The sequence below is a fragment of the Ixodes scapularis genome, unplaced genomic scaffold (assembly GCF_016920785.2).
Source record: "Ixodes scapularis isolate PalLabHiFi unplaced genomic scaffold, ASM1692078v2 PGA_scaffold10__122_contigs__length_95168666, whole genome shotgun sequence".
In the NCBI taxonomy this organism is placed as follows: domain Eukaryota; kingdom Metazoa; phylum Arthropoda; class Arachnida; order Ixodida; family Ixodidae; genus Ixodes; species Ixodes scapularis.
Genome location: NW_024609836.1, coordinates 64615623 through 64633048, shown reverse-complemented (window position 1 = coordinate 64633048; position 17426 = coordinate 64615623). Strand labels below are relative to the sequence as shown.

At 42.9% G+C, this 17426-nt stretch overlaps 1 protein-coding gene across 1 annotated transcript; it reads right to left on the bottom strand.

The window, feature by feature from the left end:
* Nucleotides 1–10718: 10718 nt before the first annotated feature.
* On the bottom strand, nucleotides 10719–12979 carry LOC120839564 (PI-stichotoxin-She2a-like). Its single transcript, XM_040209871.1, has 3 exons — nucleotides 12913–12979; nucleotides 11772–11942; nucleotides 10719–10768 (listed from the first exon to the last, which is right to left on the bottom strand). Exons 1-3 carry the CDS (start codon nucleotides 12977–12979, stop codon nucleotides 10719–10721), a joined length of 288 nt encoding a protein of 95 aa, XP_040065805.1.
* Nucleotides 12980–17426: the final 4447 nt, after the last annotated feature.

Genomic DNA, 17426 nt, shown 5'->3' with positions numbered 1-17426 from the left:
AAACCCACCTACTCGTACACGTTCACACACACACGTCCACATACACAAGCTCAGAGACGTGGTTGAAGACAATGAGGTTTTTTGTTGTACGTGATATATGAGAGCCCATGCAACTACCCGGAACAGAGTTTGAGGCTCGAAATCTGTTTTATTTCCGGCCAAAAACCGTCAATAGAGAACCGGTCGGTTTAAGTTGCGCTCACTCTCTTCTCCTTGGTCATGGGCCGTTTTCTATTGTTAAGACACACTGACACAACCACCAAATTTAATCAGTCATTAGTCACAGAAGGCTCAACCTCAATATTAAAAGAGAAAATATGAAACCCAATTTGTGTGGCGTCTAAAAAGCTGCAAACACGTTGATTAAAAAAAAAAAAAGTTGCACAGAGAACCGGAAGCACTCTATGTGTTCACTGCACAATTTTCAACACGACGTCGTATCGCCTACCGTGGGAATCTCAGATGGCAGCGGACGACGGGCATGGGACCTCTAGTGCAGAACTGTCGTTCGCGGTAGCGTCGAATCTGTCTTCCTTCAAAAGAGAAATTTTGGACTGGACAAAATAATTGAGATTCATCCCGTACGACACGTCGGCTACCAAGACGTTTTGCACGAAGACGTCGCGGAGCCGTCGCCCCCCTGTAGTGGCTGAAGACATCGGTGGCGCAAGCGTAAAGGACGTAGTGCGTACTTCGAGATGAATATGCACGCGTGCGATTTTTTTACTATATGTGACTAATGCGTGGTGCTGCCGGACTTCGAGCCTGGAGTGCCTTTGCTGGAGGGAAATCGGCAGCGAACTTTCCGACCTACAGTCGACCGGCTGCATTACTCTGAATAGTGCCGTCAGGCACGCAGAACCCAATGCGAAAGAAGTGCAGTTTTACTTCTTCAGCATTGTAAAAATACAATGCTGAAGAAGATCTTATTTGCTAAGTGTGAGGCAAAGCCCGAGTAGTTAGGCATTTGTAAGAGTTGCTCGACATGCCAGTTTTTTGTCACATGTACTGAAAAAGATTTGTAGAGCTTTTGAAGTGACTTGACATTTTCCCTTTTTGAAATAAAAAAAAAAAGAGAAAAACCCCTGAGTAGCTTAATTAAAAGGTGTCCGCTTCGCACACAGCGGACCCAGGTTCAATCCCGAATATTGGCGTACGGTTTTTTTTTTGTCAAAAAAATTTTTATATCTATTTTTTTTTTAATTATCACTGAAAAAGACATTTGTTGTGGGCGAAACTTGGCTGAACTAAATGGTAGGGGATTTTCTTTTTGACACCTGCGAACTCAATGTAGACACTTTCCACAAAATGCAAGGAGCATATCAATCGGGTAGCGTCCGCTTTCCGAGATGTCAGTAAATGTTCTACAGGAATTGCAGCCAGCCATTGATCCCGACCCGTTGATCTTTCGGGAACTTGTGCAGACTCTCGCACAATGCCACTTTCAGATGCAGGACACGTGAGGGAGCTTTTAACGCAACATCTTGGGTGTATTCTTTTCGGAGTCGATCATGGGAATTCACCACGGGTACTCACTACTCATTTCGAACTCTTCATTATACAAAACAGCTCAATTTGATGTGCGAAACAAACATGACTTCAAAGGACTCGCACGCCCAATCCGCAACAGATGTCGTCTTGCGAAAGGTTAAAAAAAAAAAAAAAGAAGAAGGGGAAAAAACAGCTCAAAGTCGGGTGTATTCAGTTGACTTCCGGCAATCTCTCTTTTTCTATGTTTCATTGAAGTCCGTGCGCAGGTTTCGGTTTCTAGCAGTTGCGTTTTTTGACTTTACTAAAAATATACGTGACTGTAGCAAACTGTAGCGCGAACGTCCAAAAACCTGTCTTTCTGCTTGTGTTGTGTTTCTTTTTTTTCTTTAAGGGGGTGAGAGTAAAGGAGTGGGGGGGAGGTAGGCCCTGATTATCTTCCTTTTGTGTTACCTTTCGCAGAAGCACAACGCAAGACTGGCAGAACAAACGCACGTGCAATTATAACTTTGCAGGAGCGCTGCGCTTGTGGATCACGAAACGGCTCGAGCCCTCGCACGCGCGGCCGTCTGCTCCTCGTGAACTAAAGTTGTGACGGCGTCACGCATGCGCCGAACGCTTAAATCGATGTAGTCGGCAAGTAAAAATCTGACATGGAATTATGGCTGCCAATTTATATTTCTAAAACTCTCAACCTGTAATTAAAAAAAAAAAAATACCGGGAACCGCGTTGAAACGGTTAGCGATATAATTATTTCTTTTTCCGGTTGAGTTCCGGTTCTGTTCCAAGACGGCGGCGAAGATTTCGATTCCGAATTCCGGTTATATAAAAAGAACGGTTCGGTTCCAGTTTTCGACTTGGTTCCGGTTTGACCCTCCGTATATCAGTGAAGCGAGAAATAAAAATATGCTCGGTGCCGTGTATATTCTCACATTCTTTCAGAATGACATAGCCTGCGGAACCGAACCGAACCGAAAACCGGAACAGAACCGTTATTTTAGCCGAACCGGAACTGAACCGAACCGAAATATTCGCCGCCATCTTGGAACTGAACCGGAACCGAACCGAAAAAAATATAACGGTAACCGGTTCAAAACGGTTCAAGGTAATATTTTTTTTTGTTAGTATCACAAAATGAACATGTGGGAATAAAAAATTGGCGGCTCTATTTCTAACTATTGATCAAATCACCATATAGAGAATTGCAATGTATGATAAATTGTGGGTTTTCGTGGCACCTTTGTATTGGCACTAGGTTTAACCATATGTCAAGTTGTCATGTGACGTTATGGTGTCAATACCTGTTGTCAAATAATGTCACGTGGTCTCGTAACGTCACGTGGCTTCATGACGTCACGTGACTCACTGCGTGAACTCGATTTAATTTGAGGAAGTCATTAGATGTATTAACCTTGTTCACAGCATGACGTAACATGACATAACAATTTCGCTCCGAGAGTCACGTGACACCGTGACTTAAGCGATTTTCATAACTCCTAGTCGAGTGCTCGGGTTCATGACAATCAGCATTGCCAAATATTCGGGTAATGGCTAATGTCAATTAAATATGAGAATTAATAGCCCAACTGTAACAATATTTAAAGCTCAGCCCAAGCTTTTGCTTTCCAAACCCTAGCCTCCTAGGGCATGACTGTGATGAACACTGGCGGTATATAATTAGCGTCAGATCACGTGGCCGCTTGTTCAAATTGCGAGTTGAGGAGATATCGACAGCTGCCTCTCTCGTTTATTTTTTTCTGCCTCTGTTATTGGGGCAAAACTAACGGGTAATTTTTTAGCACTATTTATTGAAAGTACAAAAAAATGTTGCAAGACCAATTTCACATTATTGAGGCACCGAAACATTTTTTCGTTGTTGCTGAACTTCATCTGAAAGATGTCCCTGAGAATAGGAGTTCTGAAATGACTAAATGCGACTTATTAATATGACTTTACATAGAACTACATGTGCGTACGGAATTAATACCTAAAAAAAAGAAGATATTTTAGTGACCGATGAAGAACAGCCGAACGCTGGCAGTCACTGTAAGTCTCACACAAGCGTCGTTCTCAAGTTATTGCCCAAGTTTCGACCCCTTCTACATTTTGCTTAAATGAGCTATAAAAATATTTCTATACATTACTAAATACTACTCAGGATAACCTCCTAACGTTAATAACTGCATGAACTTGGATTTGCTCTTTTTTCTAGGCAATGGCAGTCGCCAAAAAATTAGAGAAACATCAGCATCGTTCATCCCCTCAACTCGGAGACAGAAGCGGCCACGTGGCCTGTTGCCTATCTTATGCCGCGAACGTTAATCATATCGCCGCGCAGGGGTTTTAAAGGAAGAAAACGCGTGCTGATCTCCAGGCATTGTTAGAGTTCGACTATTCTCATCACCGCAGTGGTTGGACACGAGCCACTACCCGAGTGTTCACCGAGGCATTATTTGTTACGAGCCGATGTACGGTGCTCACGCAGTGCTCCCGTCGAATCCATGAGCCGCGCTCGACTGTCGACAAGCGGGTGGTTTTGATCCTAAATGACGACATCAATCTTTGGGAAGGCAAGGCTAAAAGAAATAGTCACGTTTAATTCTCGCAATTTCACCGCGACCTAGAAGCTTCTGAATCAGTGGCGGCCTGTGCGAGTACACTTGGACCAGGGGACCAGTACGCCTCGGAAAAGTTATGAACATTCCAACCCGATATCGTTTCATGACCCCTTTAAACTTCACAGGGTGCAAAATAAAAGCAATGAAAAGTTGCGTTTAACAAGTGTCAAATAAAATTGTCGAATTAACAAACACGAACGAAGGAGGCAAATCCTCAAGAATACTTTCAGCCTTTCCACTCTGGTGAAGAAGGAACACCAGAAAAGCTGTACTATGGTGGGAATGAAGTAATGGCCGGCCGCAAAAGGGCAAGCCAGAGTAGAAAAGCTGGAGGGGTTGCCGCCTTCTATGAGCGACGGAAACAATCAAACAACAAGCCGGTTGTCTGCTTGCCGTCGTCATTTATAGATGGCGGTAGCTCTCCAGAGTTTAGTGTCATCATTTGTTTGCTAACGGACACGACACTGGGGAAACTAGCCCTTAACAGCACCGCTGTATAAAGAAGTGCGTCTGTGTGTGTGTGTTTAGGGGAGGGCGAGAGAGGGGAGTTTTAGAAACATACTGTGTTGTAAAGGTTCCTTTTCCCTGCATCTTTGCCGCAGACCAAAAAGCGTGACCCCGGAAACTACTTTGTTTGCAAAAACGCTCTTCCCAAAAAGCACGTTTTTGTCGTGCCAGACGCTCGCGCTGTTCCTCACGACGATGGACTCAGAATAATAATATGTGCCTTTCGAATACTTGGCTTTCATAGAGCTTGAACCTCCTGCAGCGTGCCTTTTGCACCGTCAAATTCGATTTTCTTAGCAAGAATAAATCAGAATGACCACCAGCCTATACTGTGATGATGTCACGTACATACCATGCTAAATAGTAAATAGTTCAGCTTTCTGGTGAAATGCGATGTTCGCAACACTAGCAATGGATGTCCTATTTATAAAGTTGTGCAGTATTTATAGCAGTCTCGCGATGAGATATGGCAGCCTAGAGAAATGTTAGAGCGCATGACTATTCTAGCATATAGTGTTGTAAAGTGGGGGCCCAGAACAAGTGCAAGTAAAACCGAACATAACATTAGCCTCCGGAGGCAGTATTTCGCCAAGTTTCGAGCTCATGCAAGCTGATGAAATGTAATTTATACTAAGATTGTAAGAATCTTTGTCTCCTTCGCGCTATTTATGTAAAATCACGAATTTCATTGCGTGCATCTTTACACATCTCTTTTTGCAGTAAGGCGTTCTGGAAGGGATTATTTGAAACAAATAACATTAATTATCTCTCTCTCTTTTTGAACATTTCGTGTATTTGACTTCCAATCCATCATGTGAGCACAGAGTCCTTTTTAGCGTACCCTGCAACCCGATCTTTCACACTGCCAATCAGCAAACAGAAAAACACTTTTAAGCAGACTCCACAGCTCGCGTAGTTTCGAGTATCGTCCTTCCGCGTCGGTCTCAAGCGGCTATGTGAACTTTTTAAAGTAAAATTTCTTGATCAATATAAAATATATTTAATTACTAACTGAATATTTGACAACATAAATAGAAGGCCGACCAACCTAAAGCACTGCCCCCCCCCCCCCCCCCCCCCCCCCAAATTATTTGAAAGGTGTTCTGCCAATCTCTTTCGACGTTTTTATCCTCGGTAGGCACGTTGTAAGTGATATGGGACGGCCTTACATACATTTCTGATTTGAAGCTAATTTAAATAACTATGTGTTCCTCACACATGTAACTTCTCAAACAAATAGAAGTCTGCTATTGCCCCTTTTATGTGGTGAACATGACTTTTAAATGTCTGTGGGCTGGACAAAAACAAAGTAAACAGGGGCGCGCTGCGGAACTATGACATACGTACGCAAACCGTCAGAAAGTGCCCAATTAAGTAGCTGCCATGTCGAGTAGAACTTGAAATACTACTTCGTTTTACTTAACAAAAAAGAATCTTGAAGGACGCTTAAGCTTCGTTTTTAAAGTGGAATGCGATAGTGTCGATGGGCCTCGTTTGCATCGCATTCTCATTTGCCTCGCTAGCGTGCCTCGCGTGGCCTAGTGAAAAAGCGTCTTACTCGGTCGTGGGTTCAAATCCCGCCTACAATTCTTTATTTTTTTTTTTAAGGCAAAGAAATTACTTCTAAAAGTGAAATCATTTGAAACATATGGCGATCTTTAATTCGCATTACATGTCATTTTTTAATCACTCTTCAATCCACGCGTGATGTCACGTTTCACGTAGGCATTGTGAGTTGTTTTAAATTCTTGCGCGAGGGTATGTAGCTCTGACGTCATCAACCTATCTACCAATCAGGATTTTTCAGTCACGTCGCCGACATCGGCTTTTCTGCGACATGAGCCCCTTAAGGCCATCGTGTTAAAATCATCAATTAGCAAGGGCGATGCTGATTTACAAATTAAATTGTCCGGCATCTTGTCGAGAACAAACCTCAACAACCAGGCTATGCCAGCTTATTCTGTATAAGGAAATGTTCAGTTGGGCAAGCGCCATTTTGGGCCAGATTCGATCTGAGTGCGAAGGTGCGTGTATATTAGAGTGAACGATTGCGATCACTTCTTGCTGCATGATTAGTCGCATGCATGCGGTGCTGAGTAAGCAATGTTTGGTTAGAACAGCAGGCATTTGGATTGCTGCTCGGTGTTTCTATAAAAAAAAAAAATAGACTGAAAAGAATTATCCTAAAACTTCCGTTACATTTTGAAAATTCCATTGCTTTTAGCTCAGTTGGGTCGTCATCATATACATATATATTGTGAAGTGTATTTCGTAAACATTATTTCATGATATATATGGCCACGAGGTGCTCATTTCATAATTTTATGTGATGTAATTATTTCGTTAGTTTAAGGACACGATTTCGCTTTTAATACTGCGACACAAAGTTGTACCAATCACGGGTGTTTTAGGCGACCTAGCACACTTCACGACAACATTTTATACCGCGTAAATAGGTGAGCTTGAACTTTAGAGTTTTATTTAAACACGAAGAAAGGACAGGAAAATACAGTATAGTTCTAAATTAGAAGCTGATCAATTTACATGTATGCACCAACAACTCAACTCTTTACTCTTCTACTTAAACATTCTAATTCAGGTAAAATATATTTTACTGGTAAGCAAAGGGATGTTGAGTCGTATGAACACGGCGCTATGTATGTTAATGTCGATTTTCTTCTGCTCTTGCGTCGAAATTAAATAACTGAATTTCATATTTCTGGTACCTAAAACAAAAGTAAATTGCACGGACGATCAAAGAAACTATATAGTTAATCGTTTCACTGCGTAAATAGTGTATATTGCCAGAACAACGCGGACAATATATTCTCAATTTAGCGGCTCAAACCGGTTCGAACCGGTTTGAACCGTTATTGTTTGCTCCCCGGAACTGAACCGGAACCGAACCGAAAGCCGTGAATCCGAACCGGAACCGAACCAATAAAAATTTCGGTTCGACACCCTGGTATCAGCTCTTCAAAGAAGGCATCTCTCACGAGAATTAAAGCGATGTTTCGAAAATGTCCCCATTACCTCATTACGTTTCCAGGAGCAATATGCTTGATCTATCTTGCCCAAAGCTTTTTTTCAAAGAAAAGAATGTCAAATCTGACAGACGCTAATATTTTGGGATACAACAACAAATTTTATTGAGCGCTTCGAAAACACAACAAAAAGAGCGAGAAATAAATTCAATGACTGTAATCACGAGACTGCCTTCAATAGAAACTGAAAGCAAAGAACAAAGGCTAAAACGGTTTTCGTTTAATGCGCTATTTTATTAGGTTTTAACGCCTTGTCGGGTCTTCCGGCCGCTATATCAAAGATGTTCTCCTGAGTCAGCGAAGGCGCGCTTTCGGTTTCCCTGAAATTAGAGAGCGAATTAAGCACGTTGGTTTCATCTGAGCGCGTGTGCAATGTATAAGAGCGCCGACTTCAACATTAATTACGTTGCAATACTTGCCAAAACAGACTGTGCACGACGTAAACAGTCTGAGAATACACCTAATCTAGAGACGCAGCTATAACGAACGTGCTTGTTAGAGGGCATGTTTGTTAGATACAATACATTACACCTTCAAAGGAGAAATAATGCAGGCGTGCGGGTTTGCAGCGACAAGTTTAAAAGTTTAAAAAGCAGTAATACAAAGTATAACACGTCCGGATAAAATTACTTTGCCCAAGCAATTCGCAATATTGAACTTGGTATAATATAAGCCCGTCGTCTTCAGTGACAATTGAAATGTTTTTTGTACTGGCCATTACCCGCGTGTAAAATCATTCGCTCGCCGAGGTTTCTTTTTTTATTGCGATAGCCTTCTTCAGATACGTCACCCGGTTTTCGCGATACGCAATCTGGCCACGAGTGCACCGCGTATTCGGAGGCGCCGCACGCCGGTGCGGTGCCTGCGCACACGCAGGGCGTCCGCATACGCACGTCGTCTGCATGCGCAGACTCCGCGCGAATTTCGAACGTCGTCCTCGACGTATCCCTAAGGGTCGTCCTTGAGGTCGTGGAAAAGTCATCCTAGACGTCGTTCTTGAGATCGTCCTAAGGGTCGTTCTAGACGTCGTTTTTGACTTCATGCTCTAGAACATCGTCATAGACGTCGTCCTAGAGGTCATCCTTAAGGTCGTCCTTGAGAGCACGCTAGAGGTCATTCTAGAAGTCGTCAGAGACGTCGCCCTCTTGGACGCCGTCATCGACGTCGTCCATCAAGGATATAAACCTGCGGCACGCATCGGCGGCACGCACAGATTCACGTTTGTGCCCAAGCAGCAGCGAAGTAATTAACGGTTTCAGTTGAGCTAGTTCTTACATGAACAACGATGATGGTCAAACAACTTGAACATTAAAGGATTACGGAGAAACAGTATAAGAATCACACACAAAGCTGAAATAATTGTGGGGAACAACTTGAACATTAAACGATTACACAGACACAGAAAAATACACGATTACACAGATACGAAACAATCACTGAATGTCCAAGTGGCGCGTTGCAGTCGTACTGATGTTAATGATTGCGCCTTGACCCATTAATATATTAATATATTTACTCAAAATTCGCGTCATCGTATTCACAGTGAGCTATGTCTCGAGTCTCATGACGGCAGCTATCGCAATTTACGGACAACCAACAATAGTGGTTTCTGCGGCCAAATTGTGTCGTGCTTAGCAGGTGAAGAATTAAATATACAAGCTTTACGAGCGTAAAAGATTGAAGCGCCTAGGAAACATTTTGCTACATACTAAATATAACGTAGGGGTTCGGGGTCTTAGAAATCTCATATAAAAGCACTGTGGTTTAGACGTTTTGAACATAGGATGCAACTCATATCCTTATGTGATATATTTCGGAGTACCACAAGGGTCGATCCTTGGACATTTGCTTTTTAATATTTTTATAAACAGTCTTGCAGATTGTATCAGTAATTTAAAAACGCTACAGTTCGCTGATGACGTGAAACTCTATCGTAGTATCCGCAAGCCTGCTGACTCTGACCTGTTTCACAACGATGTTGATGCGATTCGGCTGTGGTGTTGTACAAGCTTGCTCCTTTTAAGCCCCTTCCAAAGCTAAGGCTGTATCTTTCTCCCTTAAGGAATATGCTATTGTTCATTCGTTAAAATTACATGGCTCAAATATTGAAGATGTTCTGTGGTATGCGACTTTAGTGATTTGATTGACTCACAGCCCAATTTTAATTGCCATGTTTCAAAATTTACCAATTATTTATTACACATCCTTGGCGTAATTGCACGCATTACCCGTAGATTCCGCAGTTTCACCTGCATACTGCACCTATTCAGGTCGTTAGTTTTTTTCAATGTTGAAGTTCTCCTGTACTGTGTGGAATACCCTGGGACTCATTCAAATGGCAAGGCTAGAGTGCGTACACCGACGAATCGTAAGAATTATGAATGATCGCAACAAACAATGGACCTAGAGTTTTTTATGAATACGTACGTCAATGGGAGACACTTGTTATTTCGTCTCTTCGCGACATGTTATTTTTTAAATATAAACTGCTCAACGCTGCTATTGATTCTTAAGCAATAGAATCTCACTTCCTCTTCTCCAGCGACAAAATCGGTCTAGGGTTTCTGTTTACCCTTTTAAACTAAACTCTATTCCACCGTTGACTCGGATCTAGACCAGCTATGAAAAGTGCTTTAAACCTGACCTGCACTTTTTTCACTACCCTTGCATGTTTAAAGAAGTGTAATACTGAGTCGCATATCGCAAGTGTAACCCTCCTAAAGCCTTAGCAGCTGTGTGGGACACAATAAAACACACACGTATATATATATACCTGTGTTTATATATACATAATACAGTCAATTGGTCTAATACAACCAGGAACATATATGTAATTGAAAAGAAAATAATTTGGTCGAGCAATTTATTACACACGTATTTTTTTAGGATACAAACAGGCTCCTTACAGAGGAGTAACTGCTGGTGAAAATCACGCAGCACACATTCACTACAAGACCGTTAGATTGCGTGATGCAATGCACAATAAACGAATAACAGGCTGCTCGTATGACGGATAGGGTTTTGTTTATCTCGCAACATTGGTTGGTGAGAGTTACCGAATCATTGGCGAGCAGGCTTTGAGTTCTTCGGTGACCTCGGCTTGTTTTTACCTGCGCGAGAATACAAATGTCACTCAGCGTAAACCGCGTCTGTTTTTCTTTTTCTTTTTATTCCTTGATTTGTACTAAAGAAACGCAAATTAGACATGATTGTTTGGGGACCGATGAGAGCGACCCTTGAAATAATCTTACCATCTATCTTTTTAAGATGCCAGAAGGAGATGCTAGTGATTAGAAGCTTCCTATAGCCTGCAGAATGCACAGCTTGGTACCAAAGTCTGATTTGGCCATATTTATCATTAAGTGCACTTAAAGAGTAGTAGCAAGAAGAGCTTTGACGTTAGGCAAACAATATTCATGGTGAGCAAGGGTAAAATCGTTATTTCATATGCCATACACAATAATATTTTTAATGATATGCTCAAATATTTAACATTCTAACGATTGCAATTTTCGCATTCTCTCATATTATAAGCTTTTACTCCCCTATACGCCTTAACGTCCAATTACCCGCACAACACTCAAAGAGCCAATCATTGCGATGCAGGAAATCAGCGCAGCGAATGATGAGGCGGAACCTCCGTTTATACCTAAAAATTATGTCTCCGCTGTGGCATTACGCATTGCAAGCCGGACGCGATGCATTGCGTAATGCCACAGCAGAGACTTCATTTTTAGGTCTGAACAGATGTTCCGCCTCATCATTCCCTGACCTGATTTCCTACATCGCAATGATTGGCTCTTTGAGTGTTTTCAGGATAAGTAGACGCGCAAACACTCTGCAGGGTGTACAAGGAGGCTCATGATGTAGTGCTATACTGATATAGCAAGAAATGTACAACCTAATACCGCAATTGTAATTTTCAAGACTGCGCTTAGTTATCTGATAAATTAGTGTTTACTTAAACAGACTGCGTAGTGGCAGTTCTAAGATACAGGTAAGCGTAATACTTGTTTAATACGTGACACGTCACAAACCTCCGTAGCAAAACAACAGCATGGACTGTGGCCCGTGTTAAATGGAAGAAAAGAAAAGAATATGCGCAAAACTTACCGTAAGGACAGGCATCCTTGCAGGAACGTATGGACTCAAAGTCATTGAGACCCCCTCCACATCCAGTGTATTTCTCACATTGGTCGGTGCGGTCGTCAAAGTAGAATATTAATTTAATCGGCGCATCAGGGGCGCAGGTTGGCTCAGGATGTGGTGCTCTGCAGATATTCTCTGCGGGGAAATTCGGTGATATATTGAACATGGATAAAATCATTATATATAACAATTTAAGAAAGACGCACAAACGAAAAATTGTTTCCACCTGAGATCAACTCTGCCCTGATAGGTTATGTCGAGCACGCGGAAATGAATTTGTCTGCGAATAGGGAAAAACACTACGTTTGACCGCCAAACAGTTTCTGTTGTTTTCGGATGATGGCCTTCACGTAAATTCTGATACCATTTACGAGGGTTTTACCATGTTATCACAAAGCGCTGATTGAATTTCCTTTAATAGAACCATTTATATAAAAAAAATACTGCAAGCTTTATATTTCGTAAAATCTCTTCATGAAATGCGCTCACGAGAACACCATTTGGAAAATGAGGTGGCATTGAAAAAAAACAACAAAAATAAAACGCCCCACTCGCTCCCGCCCCACCCCCCCCCCAAAAAAAAAAAAAACAAAACAAATATCAACAAAAATTACAGCTATTAACATATAATATTATTAACTTTTTGTGATTCCTTTTTGGTCTCGCTTTAGTTTTTGCCTTCTGGGAGTACGGAGGGATTTTCAGTCTGCATAAAAGCAGTTTTTTTTTTGCATTGGTTACATTGTTCCTCATGATCAAATAAACAGTGTTTCATATGTTTCAAACTAGTGAAGCAGTTACTGGGGCCGATGGCAGTTAGTATCCTCGACTATGCATTATAAACCTGAAAATTTACTTTGTTTCCAACACTTCCTTTCCGACCAAGCTACGTTGCATGTAAAAATCCGGTTCTCACAGAAAGACCAAGCAACTAAATCTGGCGGCTCAGGTATACGAAATTTTATCGTTGGTTTACGTTGATTCGGTACAAAGCAATAGAGCTCGATGTAAGAGCTCGACAATTGTGATGCAGATTGCGAGCCTAAGCAAAATATCTTAGAGTTGGAGAGTCGTAAAAATGCAACGGCTTCGGTAACAGACTTACCAGGCAGCACCGCGATAGTGCACACCACTGTAGCTAGGAAGCAAACGGCTGCAAAGGTTGCCTTCATCTTGGACGGTAGATGTCGATGATGTAGTTACAGATTTCGGAGTGGGTTTATATAGTGCTTCACCGGAGTAAAGAAAGCATTTTTTATCAATTTCTTTTTGTAGAAAATGACACGGCCTGTCACACGCATTGTTCTCAAAGTCCGTGACAGCGAGCTAATCAGAACAATTGAATTTCGCACTTTCTATGAGAGATATTAATAAAATATTTGCGTCACAGGCTGCGGAAATTTTATCCCGGCTGCAGGGAGGCCATTATTCTTTTTTATATTCTTTTCTGAACAGTGGTATAAGATTTTGAAGTATAACATATGGAAAGCCTCAAGAATGAGAGGAAGTTAAACATAATTTTAATAAAAGCAATTTTCCTTGAGCCACTATACCAATGGTACCAAACTCTTTTGTGGGTGGGGCCCAGATGGCCCACACCGGATTGGTCGAGGGCCGACTTAAGACGGGAGGGGAAGGGGCCGGGGGAGGCGGGGCATATAACATTTATAACAGAATAGACCTCGTGCTCTATGCATTTTATAAACTTACAGTTTTTCCTGTGACATTTTTAGATTTGATTTGACTACTTTGGACCGTGACCTTATGTGATGACAAGTATTAAAATGACACCACCCGTCAACCTGTTTCCATTTTTTATAAGGTAAGAGAGCAACTACACTCTCGTTCCAGTTGCTCAATTCTGGACTAACGGTCTTCACATTCCAAAGTTGTGAAAGGACGGATTGCTGTCGCGTGTCTTTCTTCGGCTCTTAAAGGGATTGTCCGGTCAAATTTTGTATTCGACAAAACAATTGAATATCATTGTTATTGCCTCCAGAAGCATCGTACGTGCAATATCCGAATTTTATATGCCCCTCCACGTGAATAATTGAATTTATACTGCTCCAATCGCATTCTAGCGTAAACGCTGCTTTCGTTGGCAACATTGAAGCTCTGACGTCACAAAACACAAAGCGAGCATTTTTGTCTCGTTGTTTGCCTGCGAGTGAACGCATCAACGTGCTTCGTTTTTGTTGTTGTGCGCGACTTTTTTCGTGGTTGGGTGAGATTTTTGCTGCGCGGTTGGGTGCAACAACCACCGGGCGGCACATGCGAGCCAAGACATGACGTTTCACACTTTTCCGCGAGACGCGCTGTGACAAGCAAAGTCGATCGCCGTCGTGCATAGGGACTGGGTTCCCGTCCAGATCCGAGATCCTGCTTATGCAGCAATCATCTCACAGAAGAAAGCTACGAGCTGAGCTCTCAGCGGACAGAAGGCTTGTAAGCTGGGTGTGATGCTGTGCCAACGATATTAAACTACGGCCACCCACTCCTTGCCCAAATCGGATCAGTCAATTTAGGTCTGTTCGATTCGCCTGAACTGGCTGAACTAGTTCGGCAGTGCAGGAACTGGTGCATTCGATTCAACCAGAAGCTGCACGACCGCTGCACTGGCGCGTTCGATTCATCCCAGTTCTGAACGAGTTCAGACCCAGTTCCTCAAAATCTTGCACCGGCTCCGGACTCGGTTCAGCGTCCGTGCAGAAGCAGACGAGAAGAGCAGACGGCGATAGCAGAACTCCTCGTCCGTCTCTGCTCGCTGTGTCATTTTTCGCAGCGATTGCTCAAATGTCTGCGATGTTTAACAATAACGGCGATACGGAGGTTGCATTTCCATTCAATTATGATAATAACGTACCCGCGGTGGACGCGGAATTGAGATCATAACCGAGGGTAGGAATTTGGTTGAGTATGATATTCTAAAAGCGTTTTAGGCACCTGCTCGTGTAGATTTTACTCCCTGCGGTGAGTGTTAAAATGTTGGCTCACGTAAATTGTTTCATTTTCATGCTATGCGGGGATCCACAGTGTTGATATTCTTACACACACGGGATCTCCGCCTTCAGTTGCTCTTGGATGCATATTGAAGACTCCGATACATTGCAGAGGTCTGGGATTTAGTGCGTTGGCACTCACATGTCGCCGTAGCTGAGCATAATACTGCATGCTTTGTCCGCTTGTATCTGTGGACGCCCACTAACGGGCCTGGGAAAAACACCGAGAATCGGCATTTTTTTTTGCCGATTCTCGCTTCAACTTGACGCCAAAGTTACGGTCGATAATTGTCTTGGCCAAGACGCTATCGTCAGGCCTTCGTCTTCAAGGTGACCGGTATACCAACCGCCAGCTGCCACCAGTGACTCCCCCGACGCAAAATGATCCTAATGCCGCGAACCTATCGTCGAAATGCAAAGATTCCCTTTGAGGAGCATTTGCCGCTACCTTCTTGACTTCTAACCGACTAAAGTTCAGAACTTCCTGGCCGAATCGAACCGACCTTGATTATGCAGCGAAACCGAAACCAACAGCTTCGCCATCTCGAAATGATACCAGAAGTTGTATTCAACACGCGTGCAGCCCGATATCTGTTTGACCCGCGTGTGAAAATGGAGCGTAGCTACGATTCACCAAACTCGTCCAAGTCAAGTGACGACATTCATTTGAACGGTTCGCCGTTTGCCTTCGACCCGCGGACGTCGCCTCTGAGGGAGTGACCCGCAGCCTCATCACCGATCCAGTGGATCTGCCGAGATGTGTACCCAGATGCCGCTTCGTGTACCTAAGTGCCGCTTCAGAGGCGAAATCTGCATCCTTTGCTTTGCAAGCGCCCCTAGTTCGATCGGCGTCCGTAGCAGTTGTCTTTGCGCGAAACGGCATACGTTTGCTCGGTGCTTATGACTGTCTGCGAGTAATATCCTGCTAAAAGGCATGACTTTTTTGCACTTGCTTGGGAACTGCATTAAAAGAACCGTATTTCAGTAGGGTACTGCCTAGGAGAACCAAAATACAAGACATTCATCGACCAACGCTTGTTTTCCCGACCATCCGATAAACCTTTGCATTTTGTGACGTCACGCAGCACCTACGGATGTCAGCCATTGACACTGGCAAAATTCAAGGTGCAGTTTCGTACATAGGATCATGAAAGGTTTAATTATTAACGGGAGATCATATATCAAAATAAAATTGACATTTGTCTATATGAAGGCTCCCTCAACGTAACGAGCGTAAGAACTTAAGTATTTCCGGTTTCGACCGGACAATCCCTTTAAGAAGTTGTGTTTTCACACGTCCAATAACAGTTTCCGGGAGCAGGGAGGGAGGACAATGATGTCGGGTTTCTGAGTGAGCCTTTTGACGAAGGTAGCAAGTTCCCTTTTGAAGAAGGCCAAAGGTGTTGAGAAGGCTAAAGGGAAAATTGACGGAAAACGCATGGTAATCGCTCTGTACCTATATCGGGTCTCTCATAACCTGAAGGAAGTAGGAGGGAGGTACGGCATATCAGTAGTGTTCTCGGCGCCTCAAAAATTGAGGCAATTGTGTTCTAGGGTTGCTGACGGGTCTAGTCGCCAAAACGGCATCCGCACTACAGCGGACTGAGAACGGTGTGTGACGTGTGTTTCGCCCGTTTTTTTTACGAAATCCCCTTATCGTATAATATGTGTTAAGTGGGGCAGACGGGGAGGTGTCTCAGTGACATGCTTAGAAATCATTCCTGTTCACTTGGGGCCACTTTTGGGGCATATTAAGCAACAGATTGCAGTACAGGGTGACTTTTTTTTTTACCACAAAAATAAACTAGGCATCGTGGAACGCTCATTCTGCGCCCAAAAGTAGCCCTATAGGTAACAACCAGATGCCAGAGTTTCAGCCCGAACGGACACCTTATTGAAAAGTTATAACTGATTTTCTGAAAATTTCAATGGGAAAAAGGCGCCCCACGGAGTTTTTGAATACATGTATGGGCTCAATGGCACCAGAAACCGAAAACGGGCAAAAATGGCTCCATTTTTCTATTGAAATTTTCAGAAAATAATTAGTAAATTTTGAATAAGGTACCGTGTGGGGCTGAAACTTTGACATCTGGTTGTGGCCTCTAGCGCTACCTTTGGGCGGAGAATGAGCGTTCGGCGATTCCTAGTTTATTTTTGTGGTAAAAAAACAAACAAAAAAAATGTAATTTTTTTATGACACCTTGTAGATGCGAGTGCGTGCCGGATTTCCGTAAAGTAGATGTCCTGGCCAGACGCAGCGAAAAACCAATAAGAAATTATAAAAGCATATTTTATTTTCATTTGTGGGATCTATGTGCCAGCGCTCCGTCGGTGGCTTTGTCAGATAAAGAGGTTTGCCTTCTGCAAGCAATTATGAAAGGTGGTTTTTGAGGACACTCAGCGCTTATGGTACTGTTGTGCTTGATAGATGAGTAGGTGGTGATTTTTGGTGTCTGTTATTTGTTTTGCATATGTGCTTTCCTTTAATCTTTTTTACTAATAAAGCTTCAGTTCCAAGCACAGCTTCGTCCTGTAGAGTTTTTTCCTTCTCGTCGTCTTTGTTTTTGACTTTTTTTTATCATCTTCTTTGTTCACATCCAGGTGCAGTGTAAAGTTATTG

Excerpts from the sequence above, each read along its gene's own strand:
- LOC120839564 (XM_040209871.1), bottom strand. The coding sequence starts at position 12,979 with ATGAAGGCAACCTTTGCAGCCGTTTGCTTCCTAGCTACAGTGGTGTGC. Across the intron at positions 11,943-12,912 it reads CACTATCGCGGTGCTGCCTG|AGAATATCTGCAGAGCACCA; the intron begins GTAAGTCTGTTA and ends ATTTCCCCGCAG. Across the intron at positions 10,769-11,771 it reads CAAGGATGCCTGTCCTTACG|GTAAAAACAAGCCGAGGTCA; the intron begins GTAAGTTTTGCG and ends ATTCTCGCGCAG.